This window comes from Cnephaeus nilssonii (genome assembly GCF_951640355.1).
Source record: "Cnephaeus nilssonii genome assembly, chromosome: 17".
NCBI lineage: Eukaryota > Metazoa > Chordata > Mammalia > Chiroptera > Vespertilionidae > Cnephaeus > Cnephaeus nilssonii.
The window spans coordinates 41,101,525-41,128,008 of NC_137088.1; the positions used below are offsets into that span (position 1 = coordinate 41,101,525).

Consider the following 26,484-nt stretch of genomic DNA (forward strand, 5'->3'; position numbering starts at 1 on the left):
ACTCTCCTGTCAAATACAAGGGGAAGCGGAGCCTCAGGAGAGGAGAGATGGTCTGAGGTCACACAGATCAGCACCAGATCTCACACCCAAGGCTCTTTCTACGACGGAGCAGTGGCAATAGCACCTCAGGATCATCTAGGTCCCCCCCCCCCCCGCAAAGACATGGACGGGTACAGAACATGCCCCACCCTGCAAGAAGGGGCCAGGCCAGTTCCACACAACACTCTCCAAATGCCGGGGCCGCTTGGGCATCCTCTTTATTGGTGTTCCCCAGGGCCTGGTGCAGAGTGCCTGGGCTGAGGGGCCCGGGGGAGAGGGGAGGGGCGGCAGTCCCAGAGGCACCAGGTGAGCAGGGAGTGCTGGCATGGAAGAGTTCTTGGGAAAGACTCCTGTGTCTAGGTGTTGGCAGTGCCCAGGGAGTGGCATGGCGTGTACTTCTCAGCCAAAGACACTCTTGGCAGGCCCAGCTTTCGGCTTATCAAAGACGGTCTCAGTGCCGGTCCGGGTGCGGCTGAACACAGATGGTGCGGCAACGCCGGCTTGCTCTGCGGGCAGGATGGGGAGGTTCAGAGGTCCAGCCCAGCCTCCTGGTGAGGGAAAGCCTCTTTTGTGGGGAGCCCATGAGCTCTGGACTCTTAGAAACGACCCATAGGACCGCCCCCCCATCACACCCCCTCCTGCTGACACACATCATCCCTCCCCCGCTTGGTCCCCCAGCCCCGAGAACACTCACCACACTCCTGCATGACCTGGTAGGTCTTGGACTTGATCGCCTGGTTCTTGCTCAGGTTCCCTCGGGCCCCCTTCAGGTCCTCCTCTTTCACAGGGGGGCGCTTTTCTTGATGGGGGCTCCCTCAGGGCCAGCCTTGCCGAGACCAGAGCCTCCTTAGAACCCAGGCCTTCAGGCCGAGACCCGTGCCCACCTCTCCCTGCTCACTGAATTCTAGCCAGTCCAAGGCCCCATTCATCCAGGAAGCCTTCCAGACGAAGCATCACCCCCTGACCCCCGACCCTGAGTCTCTCTGTCCTTTTCCACAGACGGGGAGCTGTGGTCTCACACTGTCTGCCTGGCTGGCCAAGCTTGAGCTTGGGCACATGGGCAAAGGGGAAAGGCGCTCGCTTTGAGGCTGAATTACAGGCTTTCGGTGAATACCAAGACCTGCTCCCCGGGTGGCGGCCTGGGGTCCCTTAGGTTTGCCCCTCTCCTGCCAAACTGCCAGGATTTACCTTGCGGGCTCTGGGGTGGGAATGGTGTAGAGGAATCAGATGCCCATGAAGTCACATTCCCATCAGCATCTACCCATAGACAGACTGGTCTGTCTGTCCATCCAGAGCTGGGGACATCCAGATTCAGAGGACAGAGCTGTGGGGGTGGGGCACTGAAGCCCGTGGACTAGTCACCTCTGAAGTTGGGCATCCGATCAGGGTCACCTCCAACATGACTTCCAAGGCTCAGAGATCCAAAGAGGGCTTGTCCTGGTGAGGGTCTTGCCCCTCAAAAAGGCTGTGATCATTGCCCTAGCTGGTTTGGCTTAATGGATACAGCATTGGCCTGAGGACTGAGGGGTCCCAGGTTCGATGCCAGTCAAGGGCATACACTTGGGTTGCAGGCTCAATCTCCGGTAGGGTTGTGCCGGAGGCAGCTGATCAATGGTTCTCTCTCATCATTGATGTTTCTATCTCTCTAATCTCCCTTCCTCTCTCTGAAATCAATAAAAATATATATTTTTAAAAGGCTCTGATGAAGCAAACGCACAGTGAAACCCAAGTGTAAGCAGGCGGGGAGCAAATGGGGAGAGGCCCGGTTAGCAAGCAGAACGGTCCAGTGGGCCCAGAGGCCCCTGGTGGGATGGTCATCAGCCACAGTGCTTCTCCTGTGGCCTTCCTGCAGACAGTGTTCTCTTGGGGCCCCTACCCACCAACCCTCTCTCCCAGCCAGATTCCTCAGGAACTGGCCCAAAAAGACAGGAGGTGTCACCGGCTGACAATACAGCTGCTTCTCTATAGCAGGTGAACTAGATGAGTGGCTTTGATGCCAAAATTTATGAGAAACAGTCAAGCTCTTGAAAAAAATGCAACCAACTCTTAAACCTCCAGTGAGCACCTACTAAGTGCAACGCATGAACAAAGCTCCCAGCCAGTAACGGCTGCCTCCATTGTGCCTTTCCAGGACAAGTCTTACACCCCTTTGATTATAAAGTGTCCGACCTGCACCCAGGCTCCGACCCCACAAAGACAGACGCCACAATGGTGGTGAAGAACCAACGACTTACCGTCACCAGCTGGGTGGGCTGCTCTGCTAGCATCTCTGCCCTTGGCGTTGCCCATCGTTGGTCCAAGCCGTCCTCCTGGTGTCACATGGGTGGGGTGGGCCTGGAAGTGGGGCTCAGTGGTAGAGCCTCGACCTATGAATCAGGATGTCACGGTTCGATTCCCGGTCAGGGCTCATGCCCAGATTGCAGGCTCGATCCCCAGGAGGGAGCATGCAGTCGATCAATGATTCTCTCACTCATCATTGATAGTTCTTTCTCTCTTTATCTCTCCCTTCCTCTCTGAAATCAATGAAAATATATTAAAATAAAAAACAGAAAGAGTGGCTAAGTGGGAGGATTTGTGGGTCACTTTGCTCATAGTTGCCACTCTGGAAGGTCTAGGGGCTGGTAGGGCCCTGGTGAGGCCCAGGAGTCTCGTTCCCAACTAGGAGGGGACCAGTCCCTGCCTCCGAAGCTTCCGTTGTCATGGAGACCGGCCCTCCAGACTCACTGGACACTGTTGGAAAATGACTCTCTCTACCTCTTTTTTTAATCCTCACCTGAGGACAGGTTTTCAGTGATTTTCAGAGAGAGAGGAAGGGAGAGCGGGAGAGAGGGATACATTGATCTGTTGTCTCCTGCAGGTGCCCCAACTTGGGATCAAACCTGCAACCCAGGTATGTGCCCTGACCGGAACTGAACCCACAGTCTTTTGGTGTATGGATGATGCTCCAACCAACTGAGCCCCCCTGCCAGGGCGGGAAATGACTCTTTAAGAGTTGAGGGCAGCTGAGTCACTGGCCAGGCCCTGGGAACTCAGGGATGAATATGACATGGCCTGGCCCTCCGGGAGCCCAGAATCTAGAGGCCAGAATCAGTCCTCAACATGCAAACCTCAACACAGGGTACCAATGCAGCAAGCTGCCTGTGGTCAGCCAGGGGATGAAAGAGGAGGGCTCCGGAGGAGGGCACAGTGGGGGCAGAGATGAGAGAAGCGATGTGCAGACTAGGGGAGGGCATGCCAGTGGGCGGAGAGAAAGTGCAGAAAAGCAAGTTGGAACCAGGCCACAGAGAGAGCTGGGCCACAGGACTTGGGGTTCACCCTTTCCCTGGGCCATGAGAACCAGAGAAGGATAATGAGCAAGGGCTGCAGCCATGGGAATGGGAGCCTTAGAGTGAGGGGTCTGGTTCTGGGCCCTGGCGCCTTGAGCAGGGGGTGGCTGCGATCCAGGGGCCCTGCCAGCAGTGCGGGTAAGAGCCAGCGAGGCTGAGAGTTTTAGGCTGTTTGCTCTAAATGTGACTCCACACCTTGTCACCATTGTCCCCACCCAGGGAGTCCCAGGGCCCATTTGCCAGCACACAGCTTCCGCTTACACCAGGCCTCCATGTCCCCCAGCCGCTGGGAGTGAAGTTCACACGCTGTTGACAATAACCACGGGGCCCCTTTGGTTCAGGCAAATCCAGGTCCTGTTACTCCATCCACACGCTGGCTTCCCGGACAGCTTCTGCCTCCCACACTGCTGGAGGTCACTGACCCCACCGGTCAGCTGGCTCATATAAAGACCGCGGGCCAGGCCTGCGTGCTCAGCGATGGCGTCTGCTCGGTGGCCCTGCCTCATCGTGGCCCTGCTCTCCATCTCGGTGGTCTTTGGCTTCCCAAGAAGCCCCTCCCGGCCACTTGAGGTAAGTCTGTCCTCTCTTCACAATCTGGGTCCATCACAGGGCAGAGGTCCCAGCCTGGGTGGCCCTCCACATGGGGGAGGGGGAGGTAGAGGGCGGGGTCGTGAGCTGCAGGGGACAGGGCTGGGATTTGGGAGGACTGGGCTCCAAACTTACCCTTTGATTCTGGGCAAGGCTCTTAAATCTCCCTGGGCCTCTGTTTCCCCACCTGTCAAATGGGTGATACACCAGGAACTGCTCACCTCACAGAGCAGCTGTGCAGGTCCACCTCTGAGAAAAGGGCAGAGGCGCCTAGGAAGGGCTGGGCTGAGCCTGTGGTGTGCATGGTGCGGGGTGCTCTGGGGGAGGCCTCATGGACCCGGTGCAGGGACAGGCAGAGTGCGCCGAGGTCTGTGCAGCAGGGAAAAGCCCTGTCCTCTCCTCTGGGTAGCCTGAGACCTGCTCTCGCCGGATCTCAGTTTCCCCATCTATTCAGAGCCCTTCCTCCTCTGACCTTGGCTCCAGGTGGGTCCTACATCCAGAGGCCCTTCAAGGTGTATGTGGGGGTCACCATTGAACCCTGGCGTCTGCCAAGAACCTGCCCCTCAGCCACAGTGGCCTTGGCCTTGACCTGACAGTGTGTTTGTCTTTGCTTTTCCAGAAACGCAGCGTCGGGGAAGAGGTGAGGACTTTCACCAGGGAGGGGGCATGGGGAGGGGGGAGCTGGTTGCCCAACAGCTGAAGAGTTGGGCCATAGCACAGGTCCTGCACAGCAGACACACAGCTCACAGCCCCTACCCTGGCAGACGTCCACGACCCCCAGGAAAGAGTGTCATAGAACCATGCCCCCTGACCTCACCAGATGCAGCTCAGGATGGCCATTGCACCGTCCTTCCTTCCACAAACACTTCCCAAGCAGTTGCTGGTACTGGGTGGGCAGTGAAAGGCCCTGTCACACCTTCACGGAGCATCTTCATATCCACATTTAACCCAGACGATTCCCTAGAGCCTCCCTCATTTCACCCTCCCCCCGGCCCCGGGGAAAGAGAATACTGGGAGCATGAAGTCCTGCCCCACACTCTCTTGTCAGCACAGGAAATAAGTGCCTATTTGGGAGGTAGAATCATCCAATCACCAAAGGGCACAGTAGGAGGTAGAGGGCGAGCTTTCTCAATGCAAGTGTGAAAGGTGAGCAGGAAGAGCTGGGACAGGTCTCTGACCGCCCCACCCCCGGGGTCAGAGGGCAGAGACCTGGCTTGGCTGGAGCACCAGAGTGAGCTGACAGGACCCGCCTGGAGGACCTCAGAGCATGGGGAACACTGTCCTGAGGGCAATGGGGAGCATGGGAAGGTTTTACAAGGGAGGGAACAGGGTCAGATTTGTTTTTTTACAAGATCTCCCTGGCTACAGGCTGCATGGAAACAGATTACAGGGTTAAGGAGGCCATGTTTAACCCAGACATCTCCCTAGAGCCTCCCTCAGTTCACCCTCCCTGCTCCCTGGCTTGCTCCCTCCCCTCGCCCTCTCCTCTTGGCATAATGTGAAGTTCCTTCTCATGGTGCAAAACTCCCCTTCCTAAGTGACTTCTTGCTGCTGAGGAACGAGATAGGCTGAGCTAAGGAACCTGTGGGGCCCAGTGAACAGGGAGAAACAAAGGCTGAATCAGACAAGGCCTCTGCCCTCCAAGCAGGCCCTGGTCTCCGAGGGGAGAGAGGTGCTCAGGAAGGCCCGCGCAGGCTAGGGGCACCGGGACTGCCAGGCGCCGTCATCAGGACAGTGGTGGCCAACTGAACAGGGGATGGAGGAGGCCACCAGGCTTCCAACACGGGTGACTGGGACGCTTCCCAGGCAGGGCCTTTAGAATCTGTAAAGGGAGTTTGGAAGGGGAGAGGCCAGGTTGAAGACCTCCTTTCCCAGGGCCCGGGTTGGCAGGTCACCAGTGATCACCATCCCTTCTCCCACAGAGGGCTGACGACATTGAGGTCTACAGTACCAAGGTCAGCTGCAAGGTGACCTCCCGCTTTGCTCACAATGTTGTCACCACGAGGGCCGTCAACCGGGCAGATGTCGCCAAGGAGGTTTCCTTTGACGTGGAGCTGCCCAAGACCGCTTTCATCACCAACTTCACGCTGTGGGTGTCCCCATGGCTGCTGGCTCTGGGCTCTGGAGGGGAGTCTGGCCCAGCATGAGCCCCCCAACTCTTTCCCTGCAGGACCATCGACGGTGTTACCTACCCTGGTAATGTCAAGGAGAAGGAAGTCGCCAAGAAGCAGTATGAAAAGGCTGTGTCCCAGGGCAAGACAGCTGGTTTGGTCAAGTAAGTATGGAGCCCCAGGCCTTGGGGAGAATGTCTGGTCTGTAAGGGATGCAAACAACAACGGCAGCAGTTATTATTATTATTATTGCAAAATGTGTCCGTAATTCTCACAACATTATCCCATTATGATGTTGAGGTAAATGAGGCTTAGAGTGAGTAGGTGTCTCCCCCAAGGGGCTGACTTGAACCCAAAGCTCAGGATGGGTGGAATTGTGCAGTCTGTGGGGCAGTCGCTGTCTTGCACCCCATTCAGGGCCTCTGGGCGGAAGTTGGAGAAATTCACGGTGTCAGTCAATGTGGCTGCGGGCAGCAACGTCACGTTTGAGCTAACCTACGAAGAGCTGCTGAAGAGGAACAAGGGCAAGTACGAGATGTATCTTAAGGTCCAGCCCAAACAACTGGTCAAGGACTTTGAGGTAATCATACATCTCTGCAGGCCCTGCTGAAACTGTGGGCACAGGATAGGAGGTTGGGGAAGGGCCCCTGGGGTGGACCTCGGAGCAAGGTCAAAGTCACAGAAGTCCAGGCCTCACCACTTGGTTGAGGGAGCTTGGGGGAATTACAATGGCTCTGGCCATAGCAACTGGGCCAAGGGGAGGAGGAGGATGGGCTGGATTCACCCAGATCTTTGGATGCTGGGCGCTTGAGGCAACATCACAAAGTGTCTCTGTATAGCTGGTAACTGGTTATAATGGTGCTCTACCTTCATGAGATCTGAAATGATTTCATGGTGGAAATTGGACACCATCTGGCATGCCATTGGAGAGCTTTGGGGTTAGAGTACCCTTCACGGGCCCTTTGGGTCATTTTCTTGGTGGGAGACTCCAGGGTGGCTGTCACAGAGTTGTGCTAGAAGCTGGTCCCTGCACCATCACTGACCCATCTCTGTGGGCCCTGTCCTAGAGGTTGGCCTGTGTACTGTCACTGAGTAACATCTCCTTACCTTTGCACATTGCAGATCCAGGTAGACATCTTTGAGCCCCAGGGCATTAGCATGCTGGATGCTGAGGCCTCATTCATCACCAATGACCTCCTGGGAAGCGCCCTCACCAAGTCCTTCTCAGGGAAAAAGGTGGTATAGATGCCTCTCAGGCCTGGGGGGCAGGGGCAGGAACCCAGTCCCTAGCAGGACCATTCTGAGCCCTAGGGCTTGGCTGACGCTAGTGAGAGTGTGTCTATTTGCTGCCATCACTGTCTCCCTGACCACCTGGGTCAGGGGTGGGGATGCTGGAGGCAGGGGGCTGCTTGCTGAGGACAACCTGCTGGAGGAACTGACATGCCCCAGCAGCCCTTCCCCAACCCCTCATCCTGTCCCCCAGTTTCAGCAGTGCCAGTAGGGGTGCTTGATTACCTCAAAGTGCTTGTGTTGGAACTTGTTTGTGTTTGTGTGTGTGGGCGGGACCATTTATAAAGCCCAGTCTCATTCTCCCTTGGGAGGTAGGCAGGACAGAGTACTGCCCCTGTTTTACAGATAAGGACACTGAGGCCAGAGGCAGTTAGATATGCTGACTCCACACTGACGGGGTGGTATTTGAACGGGAACTTTATGCTTGGTGCTTGTGGTTGACTGTGATCCCCAAGTCCCCTACTATTCCGGGGTCTTGCTGACCATGGGCTGTGGATGCATGCATGTTTACATGAAGAGCAAGCCTATGTCACTCAGGGCTTCTAGGGCAAGGCCCAAGGAGCACACACTCAGAGGGCTGCTGGCTCCTGCAGGGCAATGCCCTCTCCCACCTCCCTGCTTTGCTCCCTTTCTCCTCCTCCTCCTCTGGGCACCAACACATACCACCCAACATGACGTTCCTTTTCACGGTGCAAAGCTCCCCTCCGTAAGTGGCTTCTCAGTGCTGAAGGCCAAGCAGGCTGAACACAGCGACTTAGCTGCACAGGGAAAGACAAAGGCTGAGTCAGATAAGGCCACTGTCCTCCAAGTTGCCCCTGATCTCCGAGGAGAGAGAAGTGCTCAGGAAGTCCAGTGTATGCTGGGTGGTGGCAGGACTGCCGGGTGCCCACCCCTGGGCTTCTCCCTCTGAGGGCTGTGCCTCGGCCCCCAAGGCACCCATGCGCTGAGGTCTGCAGTGGGCAGTGCCTGGACAAGCTGAGCAAGACCCTCCATCTCCCTCCCTCAGGGCCATGTGTCCTTCAAGCCCAGCTTGGACCAACAGCGTTCATGCCAAACCTGTGGAGACACCCTCCTCAATGGAGACTTCATCATAACCTACGATGTGAACAGAGAGTCTCCAGCCAACGTGCAGGTACGTCCCTACTGGCTTCATCAGGCTGGTGGATTCCGCATCACAGTGGAGTGAGGGCTGGTGCGGAAGGGGCTACAGCTGCATCTAGGGCCATCCCCCTGGATACTGGGTCTAAGGCCATGTTTCCTGCAGGGCATGGGGTGGCAGGCGGCCCAGAACCTGTGTTGCACACTTACCCAAATCGACATCTTCTTCTTGCCCTGCTAAATGTCAGCTTTTGTTTACAAGAGTAGCCACCGTGTGGTTGCTTCATGGACATGATCTCTAGTCTCTCTCTCCCCTTTCCAGATAGTCAATGGCTACTTTGTGCACTTCTTTGCACCTCAAGGCCTTCCTGTGGTGCCTAAGAATGTGGTCTTCGTGATTGATGTCAGCGGCTCCATGTCTGGCCGGAAAATAAAGCAGGTACTCTCTTCCGTGAAAGTGGGGGTGAGAAGTGGGGGTGAGATGGGGGGTATATATTAAAAAAAATCCTCACCCAAGGATATGTTTGTAGATTTATAGAGAGAGGGGAAGGCGGGGCGAGAGAAACATCAATGTGCGAGAGAAACATAAATCAGTAGCCTCCTGTAGGTGCAACAACTGGAGATTGAACCTGCAACCTAGGTATTTGCCCTGACCAGAAATAAAACCTACAACCTCTTTGGTGTACGGGACAACACTCCAACCAACCAAACCACCTAGGCTGGGGGACAGTCTTCTGTTTCTTTAAAGTGGAGACAGCTGATGTTTCCAGTGAAAGAGGAGGAAGGAGAAAAGGATAAAAAAGGCACCAAAGTCCACCCCATTGTTGCAGGCCACAGGGGCCCCACTACCAGCCCCAGCTGCGAAGACACCAGGCTGTCTGTGGCTCCCTCTCCCAGCTTCTTCTTTTTTTTAAAAAATATATTTTATTGATTTTTTACAGAGCGGAAGGGAGAGTGATAGTTAGAAACATCGATGAGAGAGAAACATCGATCAGCTGCCTCCTGCACACTCCCCACTGGGGATGTGCCCGCAACCAAGGTACATGCCCTTGACCAGAATCAAACCTGGGACCCTTCAGTCCGCAGGCCGACGCTCTATCCACTGAGCCAAACCGGTTAGGGCGCTCTCCCAGCTTCTTGTCTGCCTGTCTTTGTCTTTCCCAGACAAGGGATGCCCTCCTCAAAATCCTGGAGGATATAAAAGAGGAGGACCACCTGAACTTCATCCTGTTCCGTGGAGATGTGACCACTTGGAAAGACACTTTAGTTCAAGCCACTCCTGAGAACATCCAGGAAGCCAGGGAGTTTGTGAAGAACATAAGAGCAAACGGAGGTCAGAAGAGAGGGGAGAGCAACATTCTCACTGCCCCTCCCTCTGCCTGAACAGCCTGCTTCCCTCTTCCCTAGGGTCAGGTTTGCTGGCCAGGCCAGCAGACCCTGGCTGGGGGTTGAGGTGGGAGTGGGGTGGGATCCTCAGGCTTGATCGCAGGGTCCAAGAAAATCCATCTGTATGTTTCTATACCTCAACTCCCAGCAAGATAAGGCCACAGAGAACCTTTACTGTTGGTCGTTTCTTATGGAAAATCACAAGTGATGTCTTTCCTGCTCCCCTCTCCTCCCAGTGAAGGGGTGGGAGTCCACCTGACTGTTTCCCAAATTGTTTTTACCATCACCAGGTGCTTCTATCCCTACAGCAACCCTGAGAGGCAGGTTTTACCCCATTTGAAAGGGTAAACCATTCATTCTTCACTCACTAGGCAGTATTTACTGAGTATCACCATGTACTGGCAGACAGAGTCCTTGTGCACATGAGCAGACCCCCTCCTCCACGGTGGTCCCCAGAGGGCCCCCTCCCATGGTGCTCTCTGTGTGCCAGGCACCAGCATGAACGACGGGCTGCTGACAGGCATCAGCATGCTGAACAAGGCCCGGGAGGAGCACAGAGTGCCGGAGAGGAGCACCTCCATCGTCATCATGCTGACTGACGGGGACGCCAATGTTGGTGAGGCAGGGGGCCGTGGCTCTATATCAGAATTACAGTGCATGGCTGCCCCTCCTGGCTCTGTAGCCCGCTTGCTGTAATACCTTGGGCAGCTCTCCCCAGGGCTCCTGCCAACTGTGAGCCCCTCGAGGTCAGGGACCTGCCTCCCCCTGCCAGGGCTGTCCACCCTCTGGCCGGACAAGGGCTCCAGGCCATGACGCCACCCGCGCTGCACGTGCAGGAGTCAGATCTCCTCAGACAGAGCGGGTCCAGACAGTTGTCCGGGTGGTCGCTAGAGTGTGAACACCCCTTTATCCTGCAGGTGAGAGCAGACCCGCTAAGATACAGGAGAACGTGCTGAGTGCCATTGGAGGCAGGTTCCCCTTATACACCCTGGGCTTTGGCAACAATCTGAATTATAACTTCCTGGAAAGCTTGGCCCTGGAGAACCATGGGTTCGCCCGGCGCATTTATGAGGATTCCGATGCCAACTTGCAGCTGCAGGTATGCCTTGTCTTGCCCTCCAGGAATGAGGGGCTCACTCCTTCCTCAGGGAGCTGTGCCATTGGGTGATCATTTCAATAATTAGAAAGAACTTCCTCTTAATTGAAATCTACCTCTGGTTCTTACCCATCATTAATGGTTCTACGTGGTCATCGGGCTGCACGGAAGAGGTTCCTCCATAGGATTGCCAGAGCAAGTATAGGACATTGGTTAAATATGAATTTCTGTAAAGAAAAAAAAAAAGTACTTTTTTAGTGTAAGTCTGCCCTAAAGGTTGCATAGGACACAGCATTAGTTTGCTGGGGCTGCCAGGACAAAGTGCTACAAACCGAGAGGCTTACAGCAGAAATGTACTCTCTCACAGTTCTGGAGGCTGGAAGTCCAAGATGAAGGTGTCGGCAGGGTTGGTTCCTTCTGAGGGCCCGAGGGGGGATCTGCCAGGCCTCTCTCCATGGCTTCTCCTTGTCTCTTCCCATCCTCTCCCGTGTGTGTGTCTGTCCCCTTTTCTTTTCTTTTTTTTTTTTAATTTCTTTATTGATTAAGGTGTCACATATTTGTCCTCATCCCCCCATTCCCATCCCACACCCCTCCCCATGGATGCCCCAACCCTCTGTTGAACTTAAGCATTGGTTAGGCTCATATGCATGCACACAAGACCTTTGGTTGATCTCTCCCCCCTCCCCCCACCCTCCCTTATCCTCCCTCTGAGGCCCGATAGTCCGATCGATGCCTCCTTGTTTCTGGTTCTGTTCTTGTTCATCAGTCTATGTTGTTCATCATTTCCCCTAGATGAGCGAAATCATGTGTCACTAGAGATATACTTATAAGAATTGAATGTGCGACGAGCAATAATAGTTATGCTGACAGGCAAATGGATCAGTCTGTAGTGAGTTTCTTTCTGGACCAACAGTTCTTTTGAGACCCAATATCAATGTCCACCAGTTCCTTATGAGTACATGTCGGCACTGACCCCTCAGCTCTGGATGGTGGACAAATGGTGGTAATGCAGGTCCGACTCCCTCTGGTTTGGTCTCGGCCAGACCCAGGGGCACGGTTTCACCCGGATCCAGGGGCCCACGGCCTCACCCGGATCCAGGGGCACACGGCCTCGCCCAGACCCAGGATTCAGCTTCACCCGGACCCAGGGGTGCATGGCCTCACCCGGACCCAGGGGCGCGTGGCCTCTTCCGGGCCCGAGATCCAGCCTCACTCGGATCCAGGGGCACACGGCCTCGCCCGGACCCGGGCTCCAGCTTCCCCCGGACCCAGGGGCACGTGGCCTCACCCGGACCCAGGGGCGCGTGGCCTCTCCCAGACCCAGGGTCGCTTGGCCTCACCCGGATCCAGGGGCCCACGGTCTCACCCGGACCCAGGACCCAGGCTCACCCGGATCCAGGGGCCCACGGCCTCACCCGGACCCGGGGCCAGGCTCACCCGGATCCAGGGGCCCACGGCCTCACCCGGACCCGGGGCCAGACTCACCCGGATCCAGGGGCCCACGGCCTCACCCGGACCCGGGACCCAGGCTCACCCGGATACAGGGGCCCACGGCCTCACCCGGACCCGGGGCCAGTCTGTCCCCTTTTCAATAAGGACACCAGTGACATTGGATTGGGGTCCATCCTAAAGACCTCATTTTGATTTAGTTACCTCTGTAAAGACCCTGTGTCCAAACAAGGCCACATCTTGAGGGACTGGGGGTAAGGCATTTAACTATATATTTTAGGTATTTTGGGGGTACACAATTCAGCCCATAACAGACATACTTATAATAAAAATTAACTTCTTGTTTATCTGACATTCCAATTTAACTGCATGTCCTGTATTTCATTCACTAAATTTGGCAACCCCAATCCTTCCTGGCCCAGGCGCCTGCATCTCCCACTCTGCCGTGGACCCCTGGGCCTCCATACCCACCGGCTCCCACCCGACACCTTCTCTAGCCAGCCTCTCCTCTTGTCCTTCTCTCCTCCTTCCCTTCATGCCAACAAACATTTCATGAGTGCTTTCTAAGTGCATGAACGGTTGTATTTTTCTGGGTGTGAGGGGTGGGGTGGGATGGGGTGGAGGAGCCGGAGGGGGATCCCACACACTGAAGAGCAAAGCCAGGGCCATGTAGAAGTGAAGATCGGGCCAGGCTCAGCCCAGCCTGTGGGACTCAACAACCTTCGAAGGCGACAGTGAGAACCCTCCTACACTCCTCTCCGTGCCCACATGCACTGGTGGCCTGAGATGACCAGGTCCCCTCTCTGGACTCCAGGGCTTCTATGAGGAGGTGGCCAACCCGCTGCTGACGGGAGTGGAGGTGGAGTACCCTGAGAACGCTATCCTGGACCTGACCCAGAACACTTACCAGCACTTCTATGATGGCTCTGAGATCGTGGTGGCTGGGCGCCTGGTGGACGAGGACATGAACAACTTTAAGGCAGATGTGAAGGGCCACGGGGTAAGCTGGGCTGGGCCTGGATATGGGCTGGGAATGGAGGGTCAAGCAATGATGGAGCCAGTGCCTACAGGCTGACGGTCCAGCAGTGGCCGCCCCTGAATCAGGCTCACCTGGCTTCAGGCCTCCATTCCTTACGCCTCTCACCTTCTCCCACCCCTGCCCCAGGCGCTCACTGACCTGACCTTCACAGAGGAGGTGGACTTGAAGGAGATGGAGAAGGCCCTGCAGGAGCAGGACTACATTTTCGGGAGCTACATTGAGCGGCTCTGGGCCTACCTCACTATTGAGCAGCTGCTGGACAAACGGTGACCCAGGACCAACCCTCGTAGAGCCCCTAACTGCCCTCCTCTGCCAGCCTGGTCACCCCCAACTGCCCCCCCTGTAGGGCTGGTCTCGCTTAACTGCTCTCCCCAGCTGGCCGGATTGCTCCCAACTGCCCTCCCTTGCTGGCCATCTTATGGCGGCCATCATTGACCACATGGGGGTGGCCATCTTTGATCACATGGGGCGACCATCATGTGTTGGAATGATGGTCAATTTGCACATTAACTTTCATTAGATGGGAGAGCTGGGGAAATGGAGGCCCCCTCAGAGAGAAAGCACAGTCTGTCCATCCGTCCCAGGGAGCTGGTGAACAAGTTTTTCAGAGCACTAGCAGGCTCCGCCCTGTGCATAGGGGGTCCTGGGCTGCCGTTGGGGCTCCTGGCCTGGTGCTGGGCGTCAGAGCAGGGAAGATGGGCAGGGAGCTGAGCTCCAGGCTAACCCTCTTGCCACGCCCCTCCCTACAGCAAGAACGCCCATGGAAGTGAGAAGGAGAACCTCACAGCCCAGGCCCTGGACCTGTCCCTCAAGTACCACTTTGTGACTCCACTGACGTCCATGGTGGTGACCAAGCCTGAGGACAGTGACAACCAGATGGCTATAGCTGACAAGCCTGGGGAAGGTGGGCATGGGCAGTGAAGGCCAGAACTTGGAGGCCTTCCTCTAGGGCCGGGCCTTGGGTGTCCTGAGAGGAGTGGGCCAGGCTGGGGAGACCCAGCCCCACTGAAGAGGAGCAGGCCCCGGGGCACTGAAGGAAAACTGGCCAAGTGCTGGGAAGCGTGTTTGGAGGGAGTGAAGCCATCAGTGGGGACAGTGAGGGGTGGGGTGATCAGGATCCTCTGAGTCTCTAAAGGGATATGAGTACAGGAGTGAGTCCCCTGCCCAGGGTCACTTCCGGGAGAGGGACTTAGGCTGCAACATGGAAGGGCTCAGTTAGACAGGAAGAAGCAATCCCAGCCTTAAAGCTAGGCCCTGAGCACGCGCCTGGGGATGGCGAGAGGAAGAGGCTCTGAGAGCTGGAGGCTGGGACCAGGCCTGCTCACCATACCCCAAGAGGGCAGGCCTGAGTATCCCCACAACTGGCCACACGGGCTGGGGGTGTGGGCATTGGGGGGGGAAGGGAGGCAAAGAGCTGGCCCAGGCCAGGTCAGGAGCTCCTGGTTGCGGGAGCACAGCTGGCTGCTGGGAGGCCCACAGCCTGGGGCTGGTTGGACAGGCAGCATATTGATCACATTGGCCCCGACCCCAGGACTCTGTGGCTGCTAACGCATCTCTCCCCTTCTTCCCTCACAGGGCCTCAGGAATCAGGTGAGCTTCAGCCAGCAGCTGGGTGGGCGTCCCGGGAGGGAGATAAGAGAGAGCCCAGGAGGCCTTTCCAAGCACGCCTGGGCTCAGGTCCCAGATTCGCTGCCCACCCATGAGCAACTTTGGGCCAGACTCTGCCCTCTCTGAGCACCAGGGCCCTTGTCCGTTGACTGGAGGTGGCTTCCTAAGCCCAAGGAGGGACAGTCCGTACGAGAGTATTAGTGGCCTGCAAAATGAGCATGTCCCACATCGGGCACTCACATTCCATGAGTCCCAAGGCAACCCTCTCAGTAAGGTTCTCATTTTACTGTGAGGAAACTGAGGCACAGAGGTTTGTGTGATCAGGGACTCTGTCCAAAGGTGGCTGAGCCGGGGATTTGGGCCAGGCAGCCTGGTTGCAGTGCCTGAGCTGGAATTCACAGCACCCTGTGTGTGTCTCATCATAAAATTGGAGCCTCACCCCTCACAAGCCCATCACCACCAGGCAGAGCTACCCAGCCCCTGCCTGCCTCACCTCCATCAATACAGGTTGTTCTATCCAGCTTTCCCCTTAGAACAGCCCTGTCAAATGTACATCACTTGTGTGTATGTGACTATAGTGTGTGTGTGTGTGTGTGTGTGTGTGTGTGTGTGTGTGTTACTGTCAAGGACAGCTGTAAGCCACATCGCACCCCAAAGAGGGATGGGGCAGGAGTTCAAGAGAGGCGGACAGGATCTGCTGTGAGCATTACTCATGACAGAGAAGCTGACCTTCTGATGGCGTGCATTTTAGCCATGTCAAAGTGCCCCGCCCTTGGCCTTAAAATCACAGCCATATCACCGCCAGTCGTAGAAAGAAGTTCCCGGGCATGCCCCATTTCTACATACTAAGCTAAGGCTCACATCCCCACTCTCTGTCAGTGCTGGGGTTTCACTGGGCACTGGTAGCCCCAAGACAGGGAAAAGGCACAGGTGTTGGGAACAGGGCACCCGAGGCCCCCGCTCACGACTGCCCTTTGGCTTCTTTTTTCAGTGGCCCCCGCCACGGCTTACCAGAGTGAGTATACACCGCGGCCACAGTCCCCTGCCCCAGCACAGCCCTGCGCATCCCCCCTGGAGTCTTCCTAAATCAGCTCCCTGGGGCAGGCAGATGGTTGGATCCTGAGGAGATGGGGGTGGGTGGGTGTTGAGAGCATTAGGAAGCAGGAAGGGGTGGGGTATGAACCAAACTCTGGGTGGGGTCCTGGTGCCTCCCCAGGCCTGCTTATTTAGTTCAGCCCTCTCTCCCTTTGTGTCCACAGCCAGCTACCAGCCTCCTTCTAAACCCTACTATTATGGTGAGTTCCCCGGCTCGTCCGGGAGCAAGGCTCAGGGCCCAGGGCCCAGTGCCTCCTGCCTGTCTAGGAGTCCATCCGAGGCCAGAGGTTGAGGCCCCAGCACCTAGCCCTTTCTCTCATGTGCCTTCAGTGGATGGAGACCCCCACTTCATCATCCAAGTCCGAGGGAACAAGGATGCCATCTGCTTCAACATTGATGAAGAACCAGGCACAGTGCTGCGCCTCATTCAGGACCCCGTTACAGGTGGGGGCTGCAGGGTGGGGCTGGGGCCAAGGGTCTTCCTGAAAAGGCCTGGAGACCCCCAGGCTGGGCACGGGGACCAGGTCCTCACTCTGCCCACATTGCTCCCATCTTTCTATGTAGATTACATGCTGGAGAAGGCTGTCCAGAACCACAGGCTAGCCAGGTTCCCAAAGGCCAGTGTGTTGGGGAGATGGTTGGAGTTAAGGGCAGGCAGGCCCTGCAGGCAGGACTCAGCCTACAGCTGGGGAATAATTTTTCTCTGAACAATAATACTTCCTGGCCCAGGCAAAGAGACAGTCTACACTGTGGGCCCTCAGCCACCAGCATGACCCAAGAGTGTCTAGGAACAGATGGGGTTAACTGTGAAGTTCTGGTCTCTTCTGGGGACCCCCGCTCTGCTACCTCGCAGCAAGTCTGGCTGAGGGGAAAGGCACATCCTGAATGGCCAGCTGATCAGAAGATCTCGCTGGTCTCTTACTGCCCCTTGCCCCTGGCAGGCTTAACAGTAAATGGGCAGATCATTGGTGACAAGGGAAACAGCTCTAAGAACAGAAAGACTTACCTTGGCAAAGTGGGCATTGTCAACGCTCCGATGGACGTCCGGATAGAGGTGACCACAGAGAAGATTACTCTGCAGAATGGGGCTGCACAGAGTACTTTCAGCTGGCTGGATTCAGTCACGGTCACCTCGGAAAGGTAAGGCCCCATACCAGGACTCGATTGAAGGAGGCTTGAAGGATTTGTAGAAATCTGAGGACAGAAGGCCCATACAGGGTTACAGGGAAGACAGATGGCCTCAGAGTTCAGCCCCTGCCCTGGGGGAGGGTGACCATGGGAGACCTGAGCCAACGCCTAGGGCCCCTGTGAGAACCAGAATTGGTAGCTGGACAGTTCATAGGGCTGACCTTGAGGGAAAGGCTACATGGACCCAAGGATCAGGTAGACGTGGCAATATGGTAATAGCAAGAATCCTATTTGCATCTTCTCTGGCTGAATTTATTAGTTCCCAAACTGCTCAGCCTCTCCTATGTCTTTAGATTACCCAGAACCTTGTATGCAGGGCGGGAGTGTTACTCCCACAGAGGCTCAGAGACGGGGAAGAACCTGCCCAGGAAGCTAGTGGCTGAGCTGGGACTGGATCCCAGGCCTCCAGATTCTGAGGACAGCCCCGTTCTTGCTGACAGAGGAGCAAGAATCCATTCAGTGGAGGCAGAGTTGGCATGCATGACATGTCTTTCCTCCAGCAGCCCTGAGCTAGTTCCAGGAGTCTGTGTGTTGTCAGGTTCCATGCACAGGGTGGGCTCTGCCATGATGTCCTTGATTCAGATGCCTGGTGTCATGGCCACTGTGCCCCTGCTGTCCTCCTCTTCTCCCCTAGGTTCTCTGTGAAGATCAGCAGGGAGGCTCTGGTGGTCTCCTTTGGAAAAGGGATTACCTTTAAGGTGGTTCTGCACCAGGTGTGGAAGAAACATCCCGTCCACCTTAACTATCTGGGCTTCTATGTGCTGGACAGTGACAAGATGTCAACAAAGTCACATGGGCTGCTGGGTATGGAATGTTGAAACTTCAGGCTGCTCAGGGCAGAGGGAAAAGCCATGTGCAAGGCCATCCTAGCCACTCCGTGCCCAGCACACAGCACCCCACTCATCCCTTGCCTTAACCTGGAAGGCCAGTGGCCATGCTACCTGGGCGATGGCAGGGGCTGACAGTGGAAATGTTTTTCTTCCCAGGACAATTCTTCCGCCCCTTTGCTTTTAAAGTGTCTGACTTCAACCCAGGCAATGAGCCCTCAAAGATACATGCCACAATGCTGGTGAAGCAACATCGGCTGGCAGTGACCAGGTGAGGGGACCCATCTGACACCCTCACCCTGCTCACTACCAAGCCAGGAGGAAAGAGCCCTCTCTGCCCACACACATTGGTCTTCTGTGGGGTGCTCCCATTTCCCTCTGTGGTGTTGGCCCCCTCTTGGCCCCTCCAAACCAGGGAAAGGACACACTCAGTCCCCTAGAAGGAGTAACTATGCAACCTCGTTCTTGGCCAGAGAATTATGTAGTTAGCAACATCACACCCTTTTCCAACCTTGGTCCATGAGCAAAGCAGCCATCTTGTCTACCCTGTGTATCACAGCATCTCTCTCCTTTCTCCAGGGGTTACCAGAAAGACTACAGGAAGGATGTCCATAATGGCACACATGTGGGCTGCTGGTTCGTCCACAACAACGGCCAAGGGGTGATTGACGGACTCCACAGCGACTACATTGTCCCTGCCCTGTTCTGAGTGGCTGGCCCAGCTCGCCTGGCATCTGGAGTGGAGAACAGAGCTAGGCCTGAGGGAGGGCTCTGACCATAGAGGACACGGTGGAAACCAGACTGCTGCCAGCCTGTGGATGCCTCTCTCAGCCCCTGCTCTGGGGAACACCAGCCGGGACCTGAGGCAGCTCAAAGGAAGGACTGGCTCCTAGGAAGGCAGCTTCCTGGGCCTCCCCAGCAATGCCAATGAAGGACAGGGCTGGTTGGCATCACATTTTGGCAAGTCAAATGTATGATGGGGAAAAAAATTGACTTTGGAGCAAAGAGTCTCTGAGAAGTTGGGAAGAGCCGAGTGTAATTTAGAGACCAAAAGGTTCATAAGGAAAGTCTGGTCCTTGCTCAGGAGCTCCTGTCAGGTCCTTCAGGCCTGGATGTCCTTCTGTGACTCAGAAGCAGAGTCCTCCAGGTCTGGCACAGTCTGCAGTGGATTGTAGATGCCATCCAACCACCCACCCGCCCACTGTCCATCCGTCCATCCAACCATCCATCCAACCATCCATTTGTTCATCAGACAAATCCAATAATCTGAGCTAGAATCTGGGGGCACACACCTTAGTGACCCAGTTCCTGTGTATGGTTGCCTCAAGTTTGCATTCAGCTGGCCTGGGGATCCTTTGGATCCTCCAATCATACCCCACAAAGTCCTGGGTGGGGTAGGGGTCAGACCAGTTCCTGGATCAGGGGCTCTGCGAGCCTCACGCACCTGAAAAACTGTAACTGCCCCTTCCTGGGTCTCCCTGCTTCCAGAGGGAGCTTTCCAGAGCAGAACCAATCATTGCTCCCTGCCTACACCGTCAATGACATCTCCCACCCATTGCTCTTGGGACAAAGACAAAAGTCCTTCCTATGGCTTCTCAGCTTCATCAACTCCATGAACCAGGCATCTCCCCTTACTTTGTGGGTTCCAGACACACACACTGCTTCAAGATCTGCAAACATAGCCCCACCTGCCCCAGATCATTTGCCTCTGCTGCTCTCTCTGCCTGCGGGGCTAAGAACATGCTGGATCGAGGGCACCCCTTTGAAGGGAACAGTGGGCAGCCTGGCTCGATGGCACAGCAAGGGACACAATAAGGCCAGAGGAGGTTGGAGTCTGATTGGGAAGGATCATGAATGCCAGTGGGGGTGGAGATAGGATCTGGTCATGGGCCACAAGAGGTTTTTCTACCTCCCACTCCAGGGCCCCTCTGGATTTCCTAGGGACACCAGCCTGGGGTCCTGGAGAGGGTATTGGGGGGGGGCAGTCCAGGAGGAAACATTTATCATCAGAGGAGTCCCCCTCCCACCAGGCGTCTATGAGGGGTAACTTGTGGACTGGCGCTGCTGCTACTCTAGGGAGAGGGCCACAGGAGACACAGCTCCTGAGTAAACTTGGCAGGTGTCCAGGCTGGCCTGGCAAAAAGGGTCGAGCCCGGGAAAGGACATCCTAAAGTAGGCAAGCCCTGCCTTGAACTGCCGCTCCAGCTGGCAGCCTAGCCTGGAAGGTTGGCAGAAAGGCAGAGGAGGCCCACAGCCCAAATCTGCCCCTTCCCCTCCCTCAACACAGTCAGGGAGGCCCTCCTTGCAGGCCAATTACAAGCAGGTTCTGTCCTCAACCCAGTCCCACGTCACTCTGGCTGTGCCTCTGATGGCTCTCTGGCTTTCAGGATAGAAATCATGCTCCACTGCAAGGTGCACCCAGCCAGTGCTGGCCTGGCCCTGCCTCTCCACCTCTCCACCGTCCTCCTCACCCCATGCTTCCCTTCCCCTATCCTGACCTCAATCCACAACGTCCTGGCTCTCGGCCCAGTGTCCTTGTCCTCCTTTTCCACTGGGCTGACTTCCCTTCATTCGTCAAAACTCAGCCCCAGCCATGCCCCATTCCAGGAAGCTTCCCGGATCCTCCCCAGCTAGAACAAGAGGACTCTCTCTGGGATCCTTGCAGCACCTGTTCGTTCTTGGGTGGCAGCTGTCACAACAGGCACTGTCTGTCATGGTGCCCACAGCTCTCTGCACAGGGCCTGGCCCAAGGAGGTGCTGGAAAGCACTCAGTGAACAAAACAATGAAGGGCATGGACCTACTTCCAATTGTTCACCAAGGGACCTGCCCTGCTGCTGGGCCAGAAAGTCACCCAGGACTCCTCTTCTGTTATACAAACCCCACAGCAGAGCCCAGCCCAGGCGGTGGTGTCCCAGAGGGGTGAGCTTGGCGTGGGCCCCCCGTCTCTCATCTTGGTAGGTGTGTCAGAGCTGGCCTCACAGCAAGTCCGATGGAGCCACCAAGGCAGCTCCCTCGTCTCACAGCAACAGCCTGAGACCCCTGCCAGCCGACCAGGCAGATGGAGTGTGTCTGTGTGTTTGGCAAACCCGCTGCTGGAGCCCCCAATGGGCCTCTCTTCTGGCCCCTCTAGAGAGACTCACTCAGCAAACACCCTATAGAGCTCAAAAGCTGGGAAAAGGATTCCCCTGAGGATCTGGTTTGCTTCCTCTTATCAAGCAAATGAGCTCATTTTCTGCTTTCCTCTGGCTGCGGGGAAGCTCAGAGCAAAGTTTTGTGCTGCAGCTTCTCCACTAGGGTGTCCCCGACCGCATGTCCCCCAGCTCGGCTCTTCCCTTATTTCCATGGGCTTTGTTTAAAAAAGTTTTTTTTTTAAATCCTCACCCAAGGATATGTTTGATTTATTATGTATGTATGTATGTATGTATGTATGTATGTATGTATGTATTTTTAGACAGAGATGAAGGGAGATAGAAAGAGAAACATTGATGTGAGAGAGAAACATCAATGGGTTGCCTCCTGCATGCGCTCCAACTGGGGATCAAAGCCACAACCCAGGTATGTGCTCTGACTGGGGACTGAACCTGCACCTTTTGGTGTACAGGGTGATGCTTCAACCAACTGAGCTACCTGGGCTATAAATTTTTTTTTAAATACGCTCTGACTGTGCAGGAATTGGGTGGAATCTGGGGGTGACTACCCCTGGGGCATGGATAGGAGAGGATTTAGAGCTGGGGGCCTGGGACACCTCCATGGGACAGACGCTTCCCTCCTGGGATGAGGGCCTCATGTCTGTGTTCCAGTTCTAGCTTCTTTCCAGGTGGGGAGCCCAGGTGTGAAAATCAAACTGCATCATGCAAGTCCCATTGGAAAGCTTGCTGAGAATTTCTACCCGTTCACTTTTTTTAATAGAGGTAGGAAGAGTCAAAACTGGTTTCCATGGTCCTAGCTGGTTTGGCTCAGTGGATAGAGCATCAACCCGAGGACTAAAGGTCCTGACTTCGATTCCGGTCAAGTGTATGTACCTTGGTTGCAGGGTCGATCCCTAGCCTCAGTCAGGGCACCTGCAGGAGGCAACCTATCAATGTGCCTCTCTCACATCGATGTTTCTCTATCTGTCTCTCCCCTTCCCTTCTACTCTCTCTATAAATCAATGGAAAAATATCTTCAGGTGAGGATTAACAAATGACATGACATGACATGACATGACATGACATGAAAACTGGTTTTTATGGACTGAAACTGAACCTCTGGTCCTAGAGGATGTTTTCCGGCCCTAAGCCCCAAGCGGGGGTCTGAAGTGACATATTACATGGTGGTTTAATCTCTCTAAATCTTAGTTTCCATCTTACGAAACGAAGGGAGCGGACCAAAAGCTCCTCAGGGACCTATTGGCCACAGGCCTTGGAGGGCTGACCAAGGAAGATTCTAATGTCACATGATGCTAAGTGTTCAGTGGCGGGTTCTACAGCCCTGGGGTTGGCTGGATGGAACCAGAGACGCCCACTCCCAGATTTACACTACCTTCCTTTATTTGTAATAAGTGGAACTCCCCTCCCCATCACAGTCGAGACCCCACAGGCGGCTGTGGTCACAGGATGATAGTCATCTGCACACAGTGGGCTGGCATTGGGGTTGGTAGGTGGGTATAACTCCTGCCATCACAAGTATAGCTCAACAGACCAGCAGGAAATCACTGTTCCCGGGGTCCCCTCTTGGTAATCCAGCTTGAGCTTTCTGGAATGGATAGACATACAGACAGACATACGGGTGGTTAGCAAATCTCAGGTGTGGTGGGAAGAGAGGGAGAGAGCTGGGGACGGGCAAGTGGAAGGTGGAGTTTCAGGGCCCCTTAGCATTCCCTCCAGCACAGGCTGACAAGGCCCAGTCACCCAAGGGCACCCAGTTGTCCAGGGTCCAGGACTCTGAGACTTCAGGGAGTTTGCTAATGCCCCCAACTCACCCTTAGTGATCTCTAGCTGGGGTGTTTTCTGTGGGTCTGAGTTGACCATTTTTGTGGGGTCACACTGAGGGCTGGGTCAGACATGTCTAAAGCACCAACCTTTCACCTGACTATCTCTAGTTCCCAGGCACGGACAGGGGAGTGGAGGCCCCCAGGGACCAGCTCTCAGCCTCCTAGTCCCACCCCCGGCCTGTTTGCGTGGAGTCACCTGGTGGCATTGAAGTCAAACCCATGAGCCCTCAGTGTTCGCTTGCTGTCATCTGTGGCATCTGGGGGTCCCCAGAGCACGCCCCGGTAAAAGCGGCCTGAGAGACAAAGGGTGGTCAGTGAGGGGTGAAGACACGGGGATTGGGAGACACCCGGCACTGCCTGTTCCCAGGCAGAGGTGGATGGAGGATGCCCTGAGCCAGGGTCATGGGCAGCATACCAAGGATCCCGTCGACGTGGCTGGAGAAGCGGTCAGTGTCCCGCAGAAGCAGCCGAAGCCCCTGCCCAGGGCCGTCCCAGGACAGCAGGCCGATGGTCACTTTGTCTGGGCTGCTGAGCAGCAGGAGCCCCGCCTTGTCCATGGTCATCGTGAGGCTGTGGGAAAACCTAGGCTCCTGAGAGCAAGTAGGCATGCAGGCACCCTCAGGGGACCCTGGCAGTTGGGGTGGGATGGGTGGGAGCATCCCTGTTGCGGCCTTGGGTGGGAAGTCCATTACATATTCTGAGCCTCAGTTTTCTCCTTAGCAACTGGGACCAATTAATTTAATAATATCTGGTGATCCCAGCATTTACACAACAAAGTAACGGTTCCTTTCCCTCTGTTGTCTTAGATTTGGTTCCCCACAAATTCCTTTGATATGATTCCAGGGGTATCGGACACACTCTGTCGGAGCCACTTGCCCTTGATGATCAGTGTTTACTTGTATGTTTAACATGTAGAAGGGCAAGTCTCTTCTGATTCTATCCCCGTCTTCTTTACTTAAAATAATCTCTGACAAGCTTACCTTTTTGGTTCTCTTAGGAATGTTAGGCTCCTTCGAGCAAGTTGAACAAGACCCTGCTGGTACTCTGAGGTTACCTTAAAGGGACCTGCACTAAGTTTCCACTGTCTCCACGAGACTCACTACAGGAGGTGTGGTCTGGTTTTCTGCACGGAGATCTGTAGCTCGTGAAAGTGTGTGGAGCCTGTCACTATGACTAAGAGGAGCTCTTTACCCCATGTTCTGGTGCGCATGTATTTATCAGACAACAGGAAACTTGAAGACCTTTTATGAAATGGGGAGATTTTCAGGTGAGCCCTCAGGTTTGCCAGGTGCTCCCTCACTTGTCAGGTGCAAACCCGGCTCCACTGAGGGGCTCAGTTAGGGGGATGGACGAGGCTCTTTGTACTCAGCACAGGCTGGGACCAGGGGGCAGTGCTCCCAGAGGGCCCGAGCCTCGGCCTCACGCCAGGCCCCTCGTGACTTCTGCACCCGGAGAGCTGCCTCTGGAAGGCTCGATGGTCAGGCAGCCCCACCCAGAGAGGTCGCCATCCACCTCCGTGACCTGCCCGCTGCCAGGTGTTGGGTGGACACTCTCCTCCTCAGAGCGTCAGGAGTACGCTAAGAGAGACTTTCCTAACCTCCCCTGGTGCAGTGCCTTCCAACTCCTCACTGTTGTCATCATTCCCTCCCCACGTAGACAGCTGCCCTCCGGCATGCCCCGTGGGCACCACCCCTTCTAATGAGCAAAGTGCTCCCTGTCACCTCCCTCATTGGGTCTCCCCTTACCCTCTAACTCCGGCTTGGGGTGATTCTCCCCAGGTATGAGAGCGGAAACTGAGGCTCAGAAGGTCTAAGCATCATGCCCAGGGTCACACACGATTAGCAGCAATGTGGCTCCAACCCACATTGTTCCTTGCATGGGGGAGGGACATGGTTAGGTGTGGCCATTCCGATGGGTAAGCCCACATCCGGTCCCCCCGAAGTGCCAGGTCACCCAGACCTGCATGTGTGGTGGCCAATGAAAGGTCTGTGGGGGTATGTATGAGTGTAAGGGTCAGTGCTCAGGGGCATGACCGTGTGTGAGCAGCCAGGTCCCCGGGACAACCGCTGGTGCCCCCAGAGAAGAAGAGGTCTCGCTCTGCCCAACCGGTGGGGCGGCCCCTGCAGAGGACTCATGCCCAAGCACTTCATCCCCAAGCCTGTGGCCTCGGGCCAGCGGTCAGCACTGTCACTGGCTCACGTAGCCTCAGAGGTCACTGCTGGTACCCAGCCAGCGGCTTACCCAGGCATCACCACGAACAGCGTCTCCTTCCACTTGTACTCAGAGCTTCTTTGGCCCCGAGTCACTACCACGTGCTCAGGGGACACGTGGACCTGCAGCTGGGGATTCTTGAAAATCACCTCGATCTGTGAGAACTGGGCCTTCTCCACCTTATACTCCCCAATCACCCGAACACCTGAGAGCCGAAAGCAGAGGTCAGAGGCATGGCCTGGCTGGGCACTGGCCTGCACAGGAGGCGCTCCCTGATTATGTCCCCCAGAACTGTCCTTCACCAGCCCCCTTCTCACTGCCCTGTGCCCACCATTCCCTCACACTGGAGTCTGCTTTCCACAATCTTTTCTCTCATCCCTTGGTTGCATTTGACTTTGGAAGGGCCACAAACCCTCAGTGATGGACAGGTTCAGATGAGCCCTCTGAGAAGGGAGATGGTGTCTGAGGTCCAGGAACCTTTAGAAAGCGCTGTAGTGCGCCTGGCCCTGAGCTAGGGGCCATGGCCAAGAGTGAGATGGAAAATCAGCGGTCCCCGCCCTCAGGGAGCAAACAGACACTAGGCCTGATGTGTGGAGGTGGGAGACAGTGTGTGAGCATCCCAGAGTGCTGTATGTTCCCACGTCTCATGTGACATCTCAGCTCAACCAGTATGACCCTTCTGGGCGGTGGGGAGCAGGTCTGGTCACACCCTCCCTCCTCCTCCATTCCACTCCTCCATACTCTCTAAGGTCCCACTACTTCAGGGCTCTGGGCTTCTGCCAACCGCTGCCTCTCCCTAGTAACCCCCACTTGTCTGCCAAGGCCCAGTCACTCCCGTGTGACCCCGTGCAGCCTCATATGCCCCTCCATCAGCCCTGGCCTCCCCTTCTGGGCTTTTGCCTCTAGGTCACTTTGGGCACTGCCTGCAGAGGGTTTCTCTGGAAGGTGACTGGTCAGGCCTCACCTTGCTCAGGGTCTACGAGCAGGATTAATAATGGCCCCGAGGTGCGCTTGATGTCCACGCAGAGCTGGTCTCTGCTCTGCCCAGGCAGAGGCAGGATGACGGTGGGAGCCTGGATGGGGGCTGGGGAAACAGATGCGGTTGCTGGGGCAGGCAGAACCATCTGGAGGGCAGCGATGGGAAGGGGGGCTGAGGAGGG

The 26,484-nt window shown here is 55.8% G+C and overlaps 3 protein-coding genes across 3 annotated transcripts; 1 reads left to right on the forward strand and 2 right to left on the reverse strand.

Moving 5' to 3' along the window:
• Positions 1-259: 259 nt before the first annotated feature.
• Positions 260-2,328, reverse strand: MUSTN1 (musculoskeletal, embryonic nuclear protein 1; the record flags this gene model as incomplete). Its single annotated transcript, XM_079795067.1, is given in 4 exon segments — positions 260-545; positions 734-848; positions 851-885; positions 2,274-2,328. Coding segments are annotated over 4 exon segments (312 nt in total). The 3' UTR covers positions 260-438.
• A 1,477-nt stretch (positions 2,329-3,805) lies between these two features.
• On the forward strand, positions 3,806-19,085 carry LOC307113381 (inter-alpha-trypsin inhibitor heavy chain H3-like). Its single transcript, XM_079795021.1, has 20 exons — positions 3,806-3,935; positions 4,573-4,593; positions 5,876-6,042; positions 6,124-6,228; positions 6,482-6,644; positions 7,187-7,300; positions 8,361-8,486; positions 8,775-8,891; positions 9,617-9,785; positions 10,329-10,454; positions 10,756-10,937; positions 13,198-13,383; positions 13,549-13,688; positions 14,172-14,326; positions 16,290-16,325; positions 16,456-16,569; positions 17,067-17,265; positions 17,948-18,117; positions 18,300-18,411; positions 18,720-19,085. The coding sequence occupies exons 1-20, from the start codon at positions 3,843-3,845 to the stop codon at positions 18,847-18,849; spliced, it is 2,625 nt and encodes an 874-aa protein (XP_079651147.1). The 5' UTR covers positions 3,806-3,842; the 3' UTR covers positions 18,850-19,085.
• On the reverse strand, positions 17,270-26,473 carry LOC307113383 (inter-alpha-trypsin inhibitor heavy chain H4-like). The gene is made up of 6 exons (XM_079795023.1): positions 26,289-26,473; positions 25,355-25,529; positions 23,529-23,683; positions 23,310-23,406; positions 22,663-22,875; positions 17,270-17,319 (listed from the first exon to the last, which is right to left on the reverse strand). Exons 1-5 carry the CDS (start codon positions 26,446-26,448, stop codon positions 22,800-22,802), a joined length of 663 nt encoding a protein of 220 aa, XP_079651149.1. The 5' UTR covers positions 26,449-26,473; the 3' UTR covers positions 17,270-17,319; positions 22,663-22,799.
• Positions 26,474-26,484: the final 11 nt, after the last annotated feature.

What these genes read in the sequence shown, in the direction of transcription:
- LOC307113381 (XM_079795021.1), top strand. Translation starts at nt 3,843, where the DNA reads ATGGCGTCTGCTCGGTGGCCCTGCCTCATCGTGGCCCTGCTCTCCATC. An exon ending in AACTGGTCAAGGACTTTGAG is followed by an intron (nt 6,645 to 7,186) that starts GTAATCATACAT and finishes TGCACATTGCAG; the next exon opens with ATCCAGGTAGACATCTTTGA. An exon ending in GAGCAGCTGCTGGACAAACG is followed by an intron (nt 13,689 to 14,171) that starts GTGACCCAGGAC and finishes CCCTCCCTACAG; the next exon opens with CAAGAACGCCCATGGAAGTG.
- LOC307113383 (XM_079795023.1), bottom strand. Translation starts at nt 26,448, where the DNA reads ATGGTTCTGCCTGCCCCAGCAACCGCATCTGTTTCCCCAGCCCCCATC. An exon ending in GCTCGTAGACCCTGAGCAAG is followed by an intron (nt 25,530 to 26,288) that starts GTGAGGCCTGAC and finishes TTCGGCTCTCAG; the next exon opens with GTGTTCGGGTGATTGGGGAG. An exon ending in TTTGACTTCAATGCCACCAG is followed by an intron (nt 22,876 to 23,309) that starts GTGACTCCACGC and finishes TATCCATTCCAG; the next exon opens with AAAGCTCAAGCTGGATTACC.